At 50.2% G+C, this 19,158-nt stretch overlaps 1 protein-coding gene across 1 annotated transcript in view; it reads left to right on the top strand.

The window, feature by feature from the left end:
- The window catches only part of KHDRBS3 (KH RNA binding domain containing, signal transduction associated 3), a 124,266-nt gene that overhangs the window by 27,065 nt on the left and 78,043 nt on the right, over nucleotides 1-19,158 (top strand). Inside the window, exon 2 of the mRNA XM_036264274.1 lies at nucleotides 17,728-17,846. Within this exon, the coding sequence (XP_036120167.1) occupies nucleotides 17,728-17,846 (119 nt within the window). The remainder of the gene's footprint in view (nucleotides 1-17,727; nucleotides 17,847-19,158) is intronic.

The raw sequence follows: 19,158 nt of genomic DNA on the forward strand, positions 1-19,158 counted from the left end.
CGCACAGACGGACGCCTCGTCATCCCAGGAGGCTCTGTGGGGCGGGACTGGTCTGGCTGGAGTTGCCTGCCCTACAGGTAACCCTGCACACCTGGGGTAAGTGTGTAGCGTACTTCTGGGTGACCAGGCGACCGTGTCATGGAAACATCTGCACATAACCCTGCAGTACTGCCCGGCTCCTGTTTCCTTCTCAGATCCTCCCGGAAGCAGTTCTCTGTGGCTGCTGTGATGTGCACAGTCTGGGGACCACTGTGGGTCGCCCTCCTTCACCCAGCAGACCACCCGTGGTCTCCTGCTCTGTGGCGGGAGGCGGACCTGCGTCTCCTCAGAAGCCCCGGGCCTGGAGAGCCAGCCAGGCCGTCACAGGCCAAGGCGAGGCCTGGCCTAGTAGCCCCCTCGTCACTGCGTTCAGAGTGGTCACCGTGCCCTCGGGTTCTGCCACTGCCTTCTGCTGGGGGACCTAACCGTCCGATGGGCCTGGCCTTGGGCCTGGCTGTGGCCCCCCTGATATTTGAGGTGCTCCTTCAGGCTGGGAACGATGGCCTTCACAAGGTCTTACGTGATTTCCACCTCAACTAAGGAACCTAATAGAAGATCCCAGTTAACAGGTAACGCAGCTGAGTTTCAGAGAGAAGTAACCCGCCCCAACAAGCCACGAGGAAGGGGTGATTTCGGGAACCTCCCCTTGACGTTCAGGTCTCCGAGCGTCACCCACCCGCTCCTTCCTGTGGTGACGCAGCCAGCGCGGCCACACCCGATCCAGGAGTCCCTGGGACTCTGTTCCCACCAGATGTGCTTCATCTTTCATTCTAGTTGTGCCGATCCTGAGAATTTTCATTCCATGTTTATGAGCCTTCTCTTCACAGGTACCTCTGCCCTCATCAACGTGCAGAAACACGAGTGTGCGGGAGGTTAGGGGTCGTCACGCGTGGTGTCCGGGTGTGGGGTTGGGTGTGTCACCACTCCTCCCGGCTCTGGACGTGGTATGTGTGTGCCTAATTGACAGCCCGGGGGACTGAGCGCCTCTGACAGGCATTCCTTCTCCCCGGGTCGTGCTGTGAGTAGGTGCTGGTCTGTCCGAGGATCCACGCCCTCATTAGCTTCTGTTATTTCAGATCTCCCTAAATTAAGCTCCTCTTTCCATATTGTCGTTAATTTACACTCTCTTACTGCAGGTGTCAAGCATCTAGACAGCTGTGCTTGTCTGGAGGCTGTAGGTGAATATGAGGTTCCAGGGGTCCCATGAGCAAAAACGGGTGGCGGGGTAACCGGATGAAGCATCTACTCGGGGCTGTTTTTGAATTTTCCTCTAAGCCACTTCATTTCACGTCCATCTTCTGCTCGTATTTTTGGCTCCATTGACGCCCAAGCTTGAGGTCATAGAATTGAAAGGACTTGGCTGAGCATTTGCATGTAGTACCTGGGCCACACGTCCTGTGTCACCGGCGTAATTAACAATATGATTTGTACCTCTGCTGCCTTCTCGTATTCACCACACAGTTTGTAAACGTAATTAGTTCTTGGATTGGCAAATGTTTCGGAGATGATAAACACTTTCCTCCTGAAGAAGGTGTCGGGTGGTTCTGTCTTCGCAGACGTTTACTCTGTGCTGCTCCAGTTAGCATGTGCTTCTCAAGGTAAACATCACCTGCCCTCGCCCTTCCCGGGCTGTATTGTCTCCCTGGGCTTGCGCAGGGGAAATCGGAAACGGAGCTCCGAGCCGCCCCTGGAATTTTCATTAAGGTTCCATTGTATGGAGAGCGTCTGTGCTAATGTAACTGCTCAGCTGCGTTTCCCAGACTCTGATGATCGTTTTGCCACGTACCGGGGGCACCGGGGTCTGTCCACAGGCACCCGCCGCCTCTGACATCCGCCCACCCCACCCGCCAGCTCTCCAGACGCACTGGGGCTCAGGAATCCAGGCTGCACTCAGCAGGTAAGAGGTGATGGAAGGGGTGCTGCCTCCCCAGGAAGGCTCGCCTGGCATCTTTAGGGCCTCGTTGCCACTAATAAGTCACTGTGCCAGCAGAGTTTCATTATTTGGGTTTCCAAGCAGGATTGAACCGGACACAAATTAGAAGTGGCTTGATGCCATTAGATTAGTGACTCCTGACCCCACCCCGAGAGTCGGGGATGGGTCAGGCCTGTCATCCCTGTTTGTGGTTGGGACCCTGGCGGGCCCTCCCAAGGCCCAGCACGGGACCTGGCGCAGCATCCTGAAGACATGTAGCCTTCGGCTTCCCGGGTTCTCGCCATTGCGCCTCCGGGAGTTGACCGGGATGGGGCTGGTCAGCGGCTGGTCGGGGCTGGTCGGGGCTGGTCAGGGGCTGGTCGGGAACAGAGCGCCCGGCGCTGTAACAGAGGACTTCGTGTAAACACTTTGTTAGACGGCTGCTGGGTGGCTGGACAGGAGAATGGGGTGCTGAGGTCATGGAAGTAGTGACGGGCACTGCCGGGGGCCTGCACTCTGAGGGCTGGAGGAACAGGGAGGGACTAGGAGGAGGCGCTCGGTGGAGCTGGGACCCAGGTCCCTTCAGTGAGGTCACCCCAGGTGCTCGAGGAAGGAGCCAGCAGGGCTGGGATTCCGCCTCTGGGGACGGGGTCCTGGCTCGCTGAGGAGGGGGGAGTGTACCCTGGGGATGTGGGGGAGTCATTGTTACTGCCAGGATTCAGGAACTCTGTTTCGGTATGCTCCCAGCACTGGGGGCTAGATGGGGGGAGGCCCTCATTCTCCTGCACGATCGAGGCAGAACCTATGGGGGAACCTGTGGCAGAGGAGAAATCCGGCTGGCAGTGTCCCCGCCAGCGCCTGGGGCAGGGTACACGTGGGTATGTGTGGTGCTGGCAGACAGAGCAGCTGGCGTCCACGGGCTGTTTATGGCAATGAGAGAGGTGACTTCCATTTCAGTGAATGCAAATGTTGGGTATTCTTTTTCTTTATTGATTTTAGAAAGAGAGGAAGGGAGAGGGAGAGAGAGATAGAAACATCAATGAGATAGAACATTGATTGGCCGCCTCCTGCGTGCCCCCCACTGTGGCTTGGCCCACAACCTGGGCAGGTGCCCTGACCAGGAATTGAACCGGCGACCTCTTGGTGCAGGGTAGACGCTCAACCACTGAGCCACACTGGCCGGGCAACCTTGGGTATTCTTTTTTTTTTTTTTTCCCCATTTTTTGTTCAGATGAGAGTGGGAGGGAGAGAGAGGAAGAAAGAGAGAAACATCGACGTGAAAGGGACACATCGAGTGGTTGCCACCCGCACGACCAACCAGGGCCGGGGACAAACTGCAACCAAGGTACGCGCTCTTAGGGGGAACCGAACCCGGGTCTCTCTGGACCGTAGGCTGACGCTCCAACCGCTGAGCCAAACCGGCCAGGGCCAACCTTGGGTTTTCTTCATCGTCCTATTCATGGTGCAGAAGTGGATTCTGGGAATGTGATGCTGAATAACGCGGTTTTGTGTATGTAAGAGTTCTCCGTGACCTTGCTGGCAGGAGGATCCGGCCTGGGCTGGAGCAGGGCTCTCAGAGGTGAAGGTCACATCTCTTCAAGGCAGCTGGTCTACCTGTGGAGGACGCGGTTACGAGAATCTTCATCTCTCTAATTTGAGTGGTAGCTCCTTCAGCACTGTCTACTTTTTAGTTCCAAATTCTGCCACTGGCCTTTTTACTGACAGCGTCGGATCCCTCTTTTATGTGACATACAAAAGCATTTGTGCCGAAGTTCTGTTCTCTCCTGAATTATTTATCCTTTTGGAGAAGCACTCTGAGTTATTTCAGCTGGTTTTCTTGGAGCTTTTCAACTTTCCCCCATTATTTCCTCCCTTACCGACCCTTTTCAGACATTTCCCCCAGCCGAGTCGTCCGCCCACACTCTCTCATGAAATAGTAATTCTTCAGAGAGACGGTGTATTTGTTTGTATTGGGGCCCTTGGATGGGCAACAACCGTTGTTGCTATAACAATTGGTCAGTGTTGAAACTGGTCCGAGGGAACACGTCTCTGGATTGCTGGCCACATTGCTAGCCACAGTGTCCCCAGCCTAGCTGGTTACTCATGCCTAGAATTGATCAACAGATTCCTCTCCCTCCTAGGTTTGAGACGAGAACAGAGGACAGGCAGCAACCTAGGGTACTTATTGTTACTTGTGTCAGAGTTTTAGCCAAAGGAAAGCTGGGCTCGGATCCTTTCATTCTGTCTCGTTGGCCTGTGCGGTGCAGGTCTGTGCGGTGATCGGTGGAGTCAGCCTTCATACAGACCCGGCAGCTGTCAGTCGATTTGGCAAGTGGGATCCAGCGGGTGCGTGATTGCTAACTGAATGCGGTGTGGTCGAAGGACAAGATGCCAGTGGACAAATGCTATTGACTGGCCGTCGTGGAGTTACTTTTTATACGCTCCCTAGAGGAGGGTCATGCACAGCTTGATCTGGAATGTGAAGGTCTAGCCCTAACCTGACACATCCCTGTAAGAAAACCCACTGGGCACGTCCACAGAGAGCGAGCGGGAGACCGCAGGACAAGCAGCATAGGGCATCCGACTGGAGAGTGACCTGGTCTGAGGAGCTCGCGTGGCTTGCGATCCACCTGGGACGTTGTCCTCACTTTCAGCAGTCGCGTGTCTGTGTTGAGACGGTTCCTGGCTCGGAAGCTATGCTTTGACGTTGGTGCAGGTCGTGTTCGATCAGGGTTAGAGATAATCATTCTCAGTCTCAACGTTCTAGGATGACGACATCTGCCTGACAGCGGGATGGTTCTGCTGTAGTCGTGTTTTGTTTCTAAAAAGTGTTTTCTGCCTCCTTGGCAGTTTTCAGGTGGCTTAGAACATTGAGGTATAAGGGAGATGTGTTTTTTTTGGCATCTTGTATGTTTTGTACCATTCTTTCTTTTTTTATCCTCACCCAAGGAAATTTTATTTTATTTTTTTGCATTTATTTTCAGATAGAACGGGAGGGAGAGAGGGGGGGAAAAGAGAGAGAGACACACATCGATGTGAGAGAGACACATTGACATTGCAGCCCATACAACCCCAGCTGGGGCCGGGAACAAACTGCAAACGAGGTACGTGCCCTTAGCGGGAACCGAACCCAAGACTTTCTGGTCCGCGGGCCAATGCTCTAACCGCTGAGCCAAGCTGGCCAGGGCTGTTTTGTACCATTCTTAAGCTGCATTTTTTTTTTTAAAGCCATGTTTATTATTCTAGCATATCTCTTAAGGTTTTTTAGTAGGCCTTTTACTTTTTTATTTTATTTTGTGTTTTTATTTATTTTTATACAGAGAGGAAGGGGGGAGAGAGAGAGACATTGGTCCACTGCCTTCTGCACGCCCCCTACTGGGATGGAGCCTGCAACCTGGGCATATGCCCTGACCTGGAACTGGACATGTGACCTCTGGGTGCACGGAACAGCGTTCAACCAACGGAGCCGCACCAGCCAGGGCTGTTGATAAGACTTTTAAATAGATCACAGGTGTGTTCTCTGGCACCTTTTAGCGATGCTTGATCATGCTGTTTATTTTTGGAATTCTTTTTAGAAAAGTGACCCTGTAGATCATCATCAGATAAAAAAATATGGTTTATTGCCTTACAGATTATCTTCCCTCAATTACTCTGACTCTTTGCTATATAAATAGGGAATGATCAGGGTTATGGACCTAAAAATAGCCATAGCATGATTATTTCCTGCCCTGAACTTACTCTGAATGGTCATCACACTCATCGTGGGTGTGTTAGTGTGTATCTGATCAACAGCAAATAGTCACTGGTGTCTGCTGATGGCAGAGCGCTCCTGGTCTGTGGCTGCTCTGGACACCGCGCGCGCAGCCGCATTTCCATCTCGAAGTGTGAGCTGGCCCGCAGGACCGACGAGACGCCGCAGCTCCGCGCCAGGAGCGGGGCCTTATAATGACTTCAGTCTGCACAGAACTCATCTCTCTCTCGGATCATTGCTTCACCTAATCAGAAAACTTTTTCTAATTTAAATCCTCGCAGGGTTTCTAATTGGTGACCTCTGGAGCCCGATAATTGTTCAAGATAGCTGGTCTTTCGCTGTACGCTTAATGATGTTTGCAATTAAAAGTGAGAAATGTAGCTTAACCCTTAGGCAGATATAACTAAGAATTAGCTTTTCCTTTTTTTCAATCTTGAAGAGTTATTCTCATCCCTTCTCCCAAGAGTTACCGACTTGAAGTCATTCCCGACTTGAGTGAACCTCGCGCGCCGTTTTCTTTATTAATCTGTGGGTTTGCCGAATCGTCACTGGGCCAATGTGTTGAGTTATGTTAAGAATAATCCCCAGGCATTTCAGCTGGCCAAGGGGTTGGTCTTTTTGGAAAGGCAAAAAGAAAAAAAAAAAAAATCCTAGCCTCGTTTTCTCTGTCCATCTTCCTGTCTTTTTTGGGTGATTTCAGTAGAAGCAGAGACAGTCTTGGCAACCAGTTTCAATAAATGTTTTAGAACTTTCCTACTCCCTGAGAATTTTCCCTGTTGCCCATCAGGACAGGTCAAGCCGTGGGGGAACCCGTGGCCCGTCATCCGTGGTCGTCACCGCTGTGCGTAGCAGCTGCCTGGAGATGAGTTGGCAGCGCTGGGCAGGTATGATGTTCAGCTCCCTCCATTCTTCCCTTATTCTTCTCAGTAAACAGCAAGCGTCCGAGGAAGGCAGTTGACTATTTCCACAAAACGATGTTGATTTGTTGGAGGTGGAATTTAATCTGTTACAAGTGCCTGTTGGTTAAGAAGGTTCTGCTTTGTTCTGAAGCCAATCCCTTGCTGTTTTGGAGAAACAAAACCTTTGCGTGTCAGAGAGTCTTGCAATCCGACCTTAGCTCCGCCTCGCATCACGGTGAGGAACCAGGACGGCCACCTGCCCTGATGCTCTGGGGCCGTCTCAGGACACGGTGCAACCGCAGCCTTCTGTCGCGTGTCTAGAATATACGATAGTCGTCCAGCTTGTTCGATCCTTCCACCTGTTTTCAGGGTGATTTCTGGCCTTTGGTCTTTATTGCTTTAAAACTGTAAGAAACCATTTCCAACTCAAAGTTTGTTTAGAAAATTGTTAAAATGTGGCACTGAAACCCAGGGACCTACTCGTTTCTGAAGGTCTTTGCGTCTTGCATCCTTTGCTTTGTTCGGGCGATACATTGGTACTTCAGTGAGGCACTCGGTTCTGTATTTCTCTCCTGGCGCGACACCCATTGTTTGGTGAACATGTCTAAGGGGAAATTAAGGTGCCGATACCCTGGAAGCATTTTCTTTTTTCTTAAAAAGAATTCAACACAGTTATTGTAATAAGTCCAAGCAGCTCTCAGAATTTCTTAGTTATCTGGATTTACTTCTCTAGAATCATGTTGCTCTCACATATTCTTGAAACTCATTCCGCAGACATGTAAATAAGTCATCACAAATTAGGCATCATATTAAGTAAACAATGTCCTATATTTGCATCATGTGTTACTGTTTTCAAAGAACTTTGATAAACATTTTTTGATACTTGCAGTAATTTGGTTATCCCCTCCCCCCAATGAAATAATAATCGGAAGCATTTCTTCTCACTTAAAATCAAATCACTTCTCTAGAGTAGTGCCAAGACACTGGAGGGAGCTATGGATTTAGGACTCAGATAAACAGGTTCGAATCCTGGCTCCGTGCCAGCCATGGGACCTCCGCTAGGTCACCAGATGGGCCCAAGCCAGTGGCTTCCAACCTGTGAGCCGCAGGAATCGTTAAAACACGCAGTACCTGACTGCTTAGCCAGGGCACCACCCTCTCTCCCCTTAGAGTGTCAAATAAAAATGACAGCAGCCAACACAACAATAGCCGTCCAGTGTGAATGAATCAAAATTATACCTATATTTTCTTTGTCCGATCGGGAAGATGATATTTTTGGTGTGGCGCGGAATTTTAGCCATTAGTTTAATGTGTGCCATGACATGAAGAAGGTTGAAAACCATGGCCCTGAGCAGGTGTTTTCTGTCTGTATGATGAAGATCTTATCTGCCTGGAAGGTAGTAAATAAACCCCAGCAGCCTCTGATACTATTGTGCACATTTTATTAATTACCCGTGATGAGAAGAATGAAGTCCTTCCTCCCTCTCTCCCTTCTTGCCATCCTTCCTTCCTTCCTGGAGAAATTACTTCCTTGTGTGTATGTTTTAATCTCACCTGTTGTATGTGTAGTTAAAGATATTTTGTGCACTGGTATTTGCTCCGTCTTTATAAAAATAGTTCACTTCCAAGCATTCATAACAGGTAGACTATTGACAGTTTCCTGGGTGGAGTATTTATGTGTGTTTATGACGAGCTTCTCCGTCCTTATTAGACTCTGCTCTGCCGTGCTGTTTCTTTCTGTTCTTGGAAGATTATTTGTTCGGCCGTGAGCTGTATGAATCAGTCTAGTCCGGGCAGGTTTTAGTGCATTCTGCTCTGGTTTGAATCTAATAGGTGTGCCAGTTAGGTTTGGATTGCTCAAATAAAATAATTCCTTAGTGAATGCATTTGTCATGTTGGAGGTTAGAAAACTTCTTTTCAGACCAGCAGTCCCAGGAGCATTGCAGTCATCTGTCAAATAGAATTTACAGTGCCCGTGAACACGCTTTATCTATCTCTTAAGATCAGTTTAAATCCTCCAACTGGCCTGTGGTGTTATTTTGAGACAGGTTTCTGAATGTTGAGCGAGGAGGTATTCTCCTTCTCGTGGAGTTCTGGATCGGGCTGATACGAACTATCTAACCTTTGGCAAGCTTCTGCTATTTGGATCTGGAGGGGCTTTTTCTGCAAAGTAGGGTGATAGGTTGTAGAGGAATGAGAATAGAGAGATACTTCAAGTCAACGCACAGCCCTGTACTTGGTGAGTCATTGTCAACAAAGTAACAATGGTAATTAGTACTGGAACAGGAAGTGTCTCTAGCACAGTTTTCATGACTTTTTGGTATCTTGCTGTGTAATATTCCACGTGGCAACCTCACATGGAAACTCTGACATCAGAAACTCCTGAAAGGGTCCCTCATTTACCAAACATTCAGGGCTGGGAGGCTGCTTTTTGTTTTTTGGGTCCTCTTTCTACCCTGTCTCCCTTGCCCTGTGCCCAGGAGGCTGATGGGGAAGCTGCGGACTGGTCAGCACACCCCTCCCTCCGACCTACCTAGTGGGGTCACCAGCAGAAGGTCGGGGAGGGGAGAAGGTAGGTCAGCACATGTTGGCTGCTCCGTCTGTGGAAGTCTATACCCCTTTCCTGGACCTATCTCCCCCGCCACTATTCCTGCCCCTTCAGGCTTCATGCCCTGGGCAATAGCACCTCCCTTCCTAACTCACTCCAGAGAAATGTGCCAGGTCTTTGCTGCTGCTGTCCCAGGCTGCCCACACCTGTGTATACTGCCCCCCCCACCCCGAGCTCTGCTCGGATTACCCGGTTTGAGCGCCGTGTTTCCTCTGGAAACCGTTCCGTGGGTCCTGCACCCCGGGAAGGAACAGGCTGTTAGCCACCCCTTTGGGTTCTTGCATGGAGGCTTGAGCAATAGGCAGAGTGGCAGGGATCAGGGTTCCTGGCTAACAGCTTCTGATACTACAGGGTAGAGTCCAGACAGGGGTTCATCCGTCATCAGTTCCTCCTTTCGTGGGCCTGTCTTGCAAGGGCGTGGCCTGTCTCTGCAGGAGCGGGGTGTGTCCTGTCTCTGGAGGAGCGGGGTGTGGCCTGTCTCTGGAGGAGCGGGGTGTGGCCTGTCTCTGGAGGAGCGGGGTGTGGCCTGTCTCTGCAGGAGCGGGGTGTGGCCTGTCTCTGCAGGAGCGGGGCGTGGCCTGTCTCTGGAGGAGCGGGGCGTGGCCTGTCTCTGGAGGAGCGGGGTGTGGCCTGTCTCTGGAGGAGCGGGGTGTGGCCTGTCTCTGCAGGAGCGGGGTGTGGCCTGTCTCTGCAGGAGCGGGGTGTGGCCTGTCTCTGCAGGAGCGGGGTGTGTCCTGTCTCTGCAGGAGCGGGGCGTGGCCTGTCTCTGGAGGAGCAGGGTGTGTCCTGTCTCTGGAGGAGCGGGGTGTGTCCTGTCTCTGTAGGAGCAGGGTGTGTCCTGTCTCTGGAGGAGCGGGGTGTGGCCTGTCTCTGGAGGAGCAGGGTGTGTCCTGTCTCTGCAGGAGCGGGGTGTGTCCTGTCTCTGCAGGAGCGGGGTGTGTCCTGTCTCTGTAGGAGCAGGGTGTGTCCTGTCTCTGGAGGAGCGGGGTGTGGCCTGTCTCTGGAGGAGCAGGGTGTGTCCTGTCTCTGCAGGAGCGGGGTGTGTCCTGTCTCTGCAGGAGCGGGGTGTGTCCTGTCTCTGCAGGAGCGGGGTGTGGCCTGTCTCTGCAGGAGCGGGGTGTGGCCTGTCTCTGCAGGAGCGGGGCGTGGCCTGTCTCTGCAGGAGCGTGGGGCAGTGCAGTCTGATTGGGCTGTTGGCGGCACCGCGTCCTGGTGACCGTGGTTGGGATGTGCTGGGAGAGCCCCGCATTTGGAGTTCCCAGTTTGAGTCTCGGGAATGTTTCTTGTTAATTTTGTGACTTTTAGCAACACGTTTCCTAACTTCTCTCCTGCGTAGAAGCGTGACTAACACTCAGCCTTCCTGGGAGTGTCAGGGTCCCGTGGGTCGGGAGCAGGGAGCAAACTTCAGAGGAGCCAAAGCCGTGCTTGTGTGTCTGTGGCGTAGTCACTCCCATCGCTCACCCTGGCAGCCGTGTCCGGGGCCCCGACCACGTGCCAGGCACTGCGGAGGGGCTGGGGGACCAGGGCTGCTGGGGAGACGGACGTTCCGGAGGAAGCACCCTGCGCTGAGGGTCATGCTGGACGCGGTGGTTCTGGGTCAGTGGTCCGGGGATTCAGGCAGCCTTCGTGGGAAGTGGGTAGGCAGACAGACAGCTGCTGCCGGGCAAGATGTCCGCACACGGGTTCCGGCGGGGGGATACGGTTCTGGAGTGGGTGAGACGGGTTCCGGCGGGGGGGGAGACGGTTCCGGCATGGGAGACGGTCCCGGCGTGGGGGGGACGGGTCCCGGCGGGGGGGAGACGGTTCCGGCATGGGAGACGGGTTCTGGAGTGGGGGGGACGGGTCCTGGCGTGGGGGAGACGGGTCCCGGCTGGGGGGAGACGGTTCCGGCGTCGGGGAGACGGGGTCCGGCGTCGGGGAGACGGTTCCGGCATGGGAGACGGGTCCCGGCGTAGGGGGGACGGGTCCCAGCGTGGGGGAGACGGGTTCTGGAGTGGGGGAGACGGGTTCTGGAGTGGGGGAGACGGGTCCGGCGGGGGGGAGACGGGTTCCGGCGGGGGGGAGACGGTTCCGGCGGGGGGGAGATGGGTCCGGCGGGGGAGAACAAGTTCAAGAGCCCGAGCAAGGAGCCGGGGGCCAGATCGGGGTTTGGGCTGGAGCAGAGGGGAGGGGCGGGAGCACAGGGGTGTCCCTGTGTGTACTCGCTGGGTGTTCAGCAGGTGGACGCTTTCCCTCCAGGTGAAGGGTTTGCCTCTGTTGCTGTCACATCTCTCCCTCCACGCCAGATGTCCACAAACCGTCCTGTTCAGTCCGTTTGGTGTTCTGTGGACAGCGTTTGGTCTCGCAGCTGGGTTCTCGTCCGCTCTCCCTCGCTCTGCTTTGCCTCTGTTTCCTCATCTGCCCGCTGCAGACCACCTTTCCCCAGCTGCCCCTCGTCACGGCCGTCACGGGCCATCACGGGCCGCCACGGGCCGTCACGGGCCGTCACGGGCTCACGGGCCGTCACGGGCGGCTTGCCCTGGCTCCCTGTTGCTTCTGCACTGCCAGCCTTTTCATGCCTTTGTCCTCATCTCGTCTCCCGTTGGAACTAGCCCTCGGCTCACCCTGAATCTGGCCCGTCTTTCTGCACGAGCCCGGGACTTGGGGCCGGGAGACCGAGTCCACGTCGAAGCTGCTTGTTCGCCACGGACTCTGGCGGCAGGGCTGGTCAGCATCACTCGTCTGATTTATCCCATTTTGTGCTGCTGAAGGAGACGAGGAAAACAAGCAGGTTAGGACGTCTCAGGAACCCTCCCCATCTCCACCGCCGCCATCTAACCGCGGGTGAGAGAATGCGGTGGGTGTCAGAGAGGTCACGTCACTTCACTGGAGAAGTCCTCGTTTCTCTGCCTGTCATTCTTCACCCTCAGCAACTGAGCACCTGGGTGCTGGCGTCTGGACCAGCCTTCCCGATCAAAGCTGTTAGTCCCTTCTCTGCAGCCCGAGCACATGGCGTTCAGCTTGTCTGTTTGGATGCCCCAGGCTTCGGATCCTCTAACAGCACCTGGTGCCCTCCCCCCACTTCTCAGAACTCAGGCGTGGATTTTTTTGGATAGATGCCAGTCCTCCCACCCCACCCCCCGCCACCCCTCAAGGGAACCCCACTGCATTAAAAATATTATCGCAGTCCCCAAATATTTGACATGGCGTTTTCAGGAACACACGTGCTTCAAGCGAGCTAGCCGCCCAGGTGAGTTCTCCTGGTGACGTCAGTACAGGACTGAAAACCCATGACGAGAGCGTAGCTCTGGGTTTGAAGACGCAAAATATAGGTGTGGCCATCTCTGTACACATTTCCATTGTATTGTTTCAACCTTTTGAAAAAATTCTATAAAACTTTAAAAATTTAATGTTGTGTACATTTAAATGGGTAAAATACTCACGTGGTTCAAAAGTTAAAACAATGTAAAGAGATACAGTGAAAAGTCTTTCTGTTTTATATCCACTCCAGGCCCCGGGCCACTTGGGTGAGCACTGTGATTTGTTTCTTTTTAATTTTTAAATTTTTTTTCTTTATTGATTTTTGAGAGAGGAAGGGAGAGGGAGAGAGAAATAGAAACATCTATGAGAGAGAACATCGATTGGCTGCCTTTTGCATGCCCCCCACTGGGGATCGGACCCACAACCTGGGCACGTGCCCTGACTGGGAATCGAACCAGCGACCTCTTGGTGCATGGGTGGATACTCAACCACTGAGCCCTGAGCCACACCAGCTGGGCTGTGATTAGTTTCTTATACACAAAAAGGGAGAGATTTTCTGTGCACATACAAGGGAATCTGAACGTATGTTCTCATATTGGTTTGCACCATGTGTGTATTTGGTGGAGATTGGTTTCCACCAGGACACAGAGTTTCCTGACATTACTAGGTAGCCGTGTGCTGTTACTAAGTGGGTGTGCCCTCGAGTGTGTGACCAGGCTCCCACTGGTGGACTCGTGGAGATTTCCAGTGTTTCGCTAATAAGGCAGTGTCCTCGATAACGTTGCGTTGCATGTAGTATTTCACATTCGTCCAAGTAGAGTGGAGGGTAAAGTTGTAGAGATGGGGCGGCTGGGAGAAAGGAGAACAAACCCTCTACGCGCGAATCTGCGAGAGCATTTTAGCAGTTTTGGTGAAAACTTTCACACTCAAATTTTTTATATTGGACATTTAACTCATTTAAATCCCAAGATTATTGGGCTGCTCTTTGGGAGGTGAGTGGATTCTAATATACTGGGGCGGCTAGAAAGGCAGGTGGCCGTTGCTTAGGAAGCTCTGTACTGGACGAAGGCAAAGGTGAAGAAGGGAAACACAAAAGCCAAGAACGACAAGGCGCCTGACGTGAATTTCTGGGCTGGCAGGAATTTGGTGCCCATGGTTTGGAAACAGCATTTTAATCCCCTCCACTGTCTAAAACCTAATTGCACACTTGCTTATTGTTTCTGAGCTGGGGGATGGCATTGGTATGATAAACCGAGTGGCAACAAATGTAACCTAGGTATTAGTGAAAGTCAAACCCCCTTGTGTTTGACTAGAACATCTAGAACAGCCTAGAACATCTGATAGGATTTTTCCGTGGTTGCTTTCATTGGTTACAGTGAGCTGAAAGGTTTCATCCCCCTTGGCGGGTCCACTGCCTCCCCTTCTCTGGGGCAGGTCTGAGTGGTGATGGCAGGAACAGGGACCTCCCAGTTTAGGGACAGGCGTCAATCCTGGAAAAACTCTTCCCAGATTTCCTAGATCACTTTTGTAGCCACGTGTTTTTGGCACCGTACCTTATTGGCAGTCATGGAAACATCAAACTACTCATAATCCTCAGTCAAGTAGAAAATACAAAATTGATAGCTGGGGGCACAAAGGCCATAATTGTCTCCGGTGAGGGGCCTTGGGAGCTTCCATTTCTGTGTCCGTGTTAGGGCCAGCACCGGAAACCCTGCCTACTCTTATTTATGCATTTATTTATTTGTTCGTTTATTTTTATTTCTCACCCAGGGATTTTTTTCCCCCATTAATCTTCAGATACAGTGAGAGAGAGAGAGAGAGAGAGAAACATCGATGTGAGAGAAACACATCGATTAGTTGATTAGTTGCCCCCTGTACAACCCTAACCAGGACCAGGGACTGAACTGTAACTGAGGTCCCTGCTCATGACCGGAATCGAGCCCGTGACCCTTTGGTCCTCCGGCCGGTACTTGAACCTCTGAGCCTAACCGGCCGGGGCAGACCTGCCTGCTTTCAATGTGACATCAAGCCTGAACATTTTCTAAAAGTAAATCTTAAACAGTGAAATGTATATTTCAACATAATTCAAAGCTTACTTAAGGTAACAAGGTATTTTAGCAAGTTATGATCGGCGAAGTTGACGTTAACTAGAAAGGAAATGAGTTTTTTAATATATAGTTCTTTTAATTTTTATTTTCCTCTTTAACATTATAGGCATATTTCCAACTTCAGTGTACTGTATGGTAAAATCCATATTTTTTCCCTAATATTTTTAACCTTACTTTTATGTCCTTACACGTTACTTCAAACGTTGAATGTCGCTGATGCGAGGAATAACCTTTTGAATTCTGATTATGGAATTGAATATTAAGTTCTCAAAAATCAGAAAATGCTTTATTGTTTGAAAAGACAGAGGTAGTGAAATCTGTTTTGACAAGCATATGTACATTAAAATTTCTTTCTTTTTCCCTAGGAAGTGTCAGTGTACCAAATTTTGTTGACTCTTCTAACTATGCTAAAGGTATTTCCAGAAGCTCTTCCAACTCTGTTTTTAGAGGTTTTTAATGGTGTTTTTATTACGTGGGCATGACTGATCCCGTCACTGTCCACTGAGGAGCGAGCTCAGTATCTAGCTTGGCTCGCAGAGGTGGACAGCCCTGCCGGTGGTGAAGGTGTCCACCCTGTACTCACTTGGCTGGTTTTTCTGGCAACGAGACCCCTTCCTCCAGGACTTACCTGCTTAGCATGACCTCAGGTGTGGCTGAAAGGGGCTTGCTAGGAATGGCAGTCGGTGCTCCCAACACTCGGGAGCTTCTGAGAGTTTCAGGAGCTCTGTGCAGGGAGCTGGGGACAAGGACCAAAGACCTGTTTTTCATTACATCCCACCTGTACACCAAGTTCCTACCACGCATTGTTAAAGAGACAGTTACTCTGACCCTTGTTGAAATGGTAACACGCTCTTCAGCACTACTACCCTGCGGGAGAGAGAGCAGGCCTGGTCCGCCCCGAGTACCTCAGGGACAATGGGGTTCAGGACTGATGGGCAGAAGGAGGGGCCAGTGGATGGGGAGTTACTAAGGGGGACAGCAGGGCCCACCGGGTTCTTCAGGGGTGACTGAAGCCCCAGGCCTGAAGCCTGCAGCTTTAAACACATTTCCCGTTCATCCTAGGGAGCCATGAAAGTCTTACTTTCTGTCTGATGGGACGTAAAAATAAAGCTGGGGGACACTGCAGTGACGTGCTGTATCGAGAGCCAGACAAACCTGGGGACAAATCCCACCTCGGCCATTTATTATAGCAAAGTAGCTTTTCTGAACTTCCTTTTGTCATCTCCCGGGAGGATTGAATTATGTCACAAATGTGTGACCCATTGAATTCTTAAACATTCCTAGCTCAGCAAGCAAAATGAATTCCTTTAGACAATGGATGCTTCTCTGGTACCTTCTCTAGGCTTAGGTATGCTTTTCTTTGAACTGCCAACTGAGTGTACATGGGCCAGGAAGCTTTGGCTAGAAATAAATGGTATTTATTCAAGGGTCTTAGGGTTTGCAAATCAAACACAACTCAGCGACACTCAGAGTAATCCTAAGAAGACAGAAAAGCGAAGAGTTCTTATACTAAAACGTACATTCTTGAGACGATTTCACTCATGCATTCTTGGCTTCTGGATTGGTCTGAGATGCTCATCTTAAAGGTGTCCAGTGGTTTGAATAATGCATGTCAAGAGGTCTGGATATCGGAACATTTTTTTCTAAGTCCTTCAGGGGACAATCAGAGGTTTATCTAGAGGATTTAGGTGTATATGTATATCTGTGTACATGTGTATATGTATATGTGTATATGTACATTTATATCTCAATCTAGATCTATAGGCATACCTGGAGAGGTCAAAAGTTTAAGTTCTCAGGTTCGTTAAAACAAGAGTAGAATAATTTCTTCGTGCCAAAGCATGCTCAGTGTTAGTCATGAGCAGCTCGGTGACTCCATTGTGTTCCTTCGCCTTTTCCTCGGAACTTTGGTGTCTGTGGTGAGTCCGCGGAGGCCCATGCACACCTTCATCTGGCACGCTCAAGCACCTACCTGTGCGCTCTCTTGCACAACCAAATGCTACGCGCAGTAACGCCAGGCAGCCAGGCTTACGTTTTCCAAGACCTGGGACGTGCACATAGTAGGTGCTGAGTAGCAGATGTTGGCTGAATGAAGAAACTGATGTCACCTGGGAGAAATTAAGTTCTGGTGGGAGGGCATCGTAGTCCCTGAGGCTGCTGTAGCAGAACACCATACGCCGTGGCCGGTAAACAACAGGAAGTTACTACTCACAGACCTGGAAGCTGGCGGTCCGCACGCGCACACCTGCGGACTTGGTGTCGGGTGAGGGCCCACCTCCTGGTTCAGAGATGAGTCTTCCAGCTGTGTCCCACAGGGTGTCTCTTTTATAAGGGCACCAACTTCATTCATGAAGGCTCCACTCTCATGACCCAATCACCTCCCAAAGGTCCCATCTCCTAATCCCATCAAATGGGAGGGTAGGATCTCAGTGTAGGAATTGGGGTGAGGACACACACACCGTCCGCAGCAGAGTTGTGAGTGTCAGGGTGGGAGTGAGCGATTCTCCTCCTCCCGCCCCCCTGAGGAAGGGACAGAGGGGCGTAGAGAGTGGCATTTCATGTGGTTGAATCCTGGAGGGGATACGTGAGAAATGGAAATCATCCAGATGACACCCCAGGTGGAGAGAAGAGTCTTAGCAAGGACAGAGCCCGCAGCTGATGTTGTCGCTGGCGAGGAGGGAAGATCTGGTTGGGGAGGGCACCTGACAGAGGTGGTCTGGGGCTTGTAGTGGCACCTGAAGACTCGATTCTTAGTGGGATGAGCCTTGGAGAGCCAGGCAGGGTGGTGTCTGAGGATGTTGCACTTTGTAACCCTGAATGAGAAGCTTTTCTGGCTCCTCTTTGCTATTTGATCATCCTTTTTCTAGGATTCCAGAAGGAATAAATTTCCCAAGAAACTTAATTTTGATGTGTGTGTTAGTTTGTTAGCTTTTATTAACGTGGGCAATTGAGATTTGACTCAGTAGAGCCATGGTGTATGCATTCCCCCCCCACGGTACTGGTGATGAATTATTGATCAAATGGGAACGATAGCATTGCTTGGAAACACTGTAGCAGTTTAGCAGGTCCCCATTTCTGTATTTGATGTCACGCCGAGTAGAGCTAACGAGAACTCCCGGCCTCTGGAGTTCTAAGTCATACATTTCATGGTTATCTTTTTTCCTCCACAGAAATAGAAAAGTTTCAAAAAGGAGAAGGAAAAGACGAAGAAAAGTACATTGATGTGGTGATTAATAAGAACATGAAGCTGGGACAGAAAGTGCTAATTCCTGTAAAACAGTTCCCTAAGGTAAGACGGTCAGGTCCCCTGCAGGCGCGCTGGGCTCCACCGCAGGGCCAGGTGCTCCTTTCCGTGTGTCCGATTGTCCTCGAGGTGTGTTCCCTGAGCACAGCCCACACCCCAACACACACACTTTTAAAGTGAGTAAAAACTTATTTAGTGACTCTGTCTTTACTGGTTGTCTTTAGTTGGAGGTGTGGAGCCCTAAAAGTGAGCCTCATGAGGCATCCTAGCAATGTGACTTTGGACAATTTATTTAACTTCTTTCTACTTTAGTTTCTTTATTTGTAAAATGAGGTTACGTTAAGAATGAAATGAGATTATCCGCGTTAAATGCTTAGCACAGGGTCTAGCACATTCATGTTCAAAATACTGTTTATTCTAGTTATCTATTCTACAAAAATGTTCTATTTTTCATTCATTGCAAGTATTATTTTGTGCTATTGAGCACAATTATAATAGGCGCTTTGAAATCTCTACCCAATTCTAAAATCTTGGTTATCTTAGATTTGGCCTGAATTGATACCCTTTTACCTTGTTTTTCTTTTTTCTTTGTTTTGAAAGTCCATGCACTTGATTCATGCATGCTGTGATATACCTCAGTAGTTATCTCTTTAGATTGCTGAATAATAATCCACTGCCTGAGTATAACACAATTTATCCATTTGCCTGGACGGTTTTCGGTGTGGGTTATTATAAATTGCCATGAACATTTTTATACGAATCATTTTGTGACCTTATGTTTTCATTCTTTCTTTCTTTTGAGTAAATACCTAGGAATTTAACTGCTGTGCATTTAGTTTTTCAAGAAATTGCCATACTTTTCCCCCAGAGTGGCCGTACCTTGTGGCAGTTCCAGGGACAGTGCAAGCCGTGGTTGCCCCGTGTCTTCACCAACTTTTGATGTTATCAATCTCTTAAATTTTAGCCATTCTGCTAGTGTATTATATAGTGGTATTTTCTTGTGGTGTTAATCTGCACTTTCCTGATTGATGATTTTGTGTTCTTTTCCATGTAGTTATTGTCGTTCATTTATCTCCCATTGTGAAGTGTCTTTTTAGATTTTTTTGTTTATTGCTAAATGGGATATATGTCTTCTATTCATTCAATTGTAGGAACTTTTTCATATATCCTGGACACATGTTTTGTTAGGTATATATTTTGTGAATATTTGGATCAGTCTATGGCTTGCCTATGATTTTCTAATTAGAGCCTCGTGATAAGCAGATGTTTTTAATTTTGGTGACATCTGATGTATCAGGTTTTTCTTTTTTTATTATTACCGTTTACCAATTAAGATATTTTTGCCAAACTCAAGAAA

Source organism: Molossus molossus, unplaced genomic scaffold (genome assembly GCF_014108415.1).
Source record: "Molossus molossus isolate mMolMol1 unplaced genomic scaffold, mMolMol1.p scaffold_m16_p_16, whole genome shotgun sequence".
Lineage (NCBI taxonomy): Eukaryota > Metazoa > Chordata > Mammalia > Chiroptera > Molossidae > Molossus > Molossus molossus.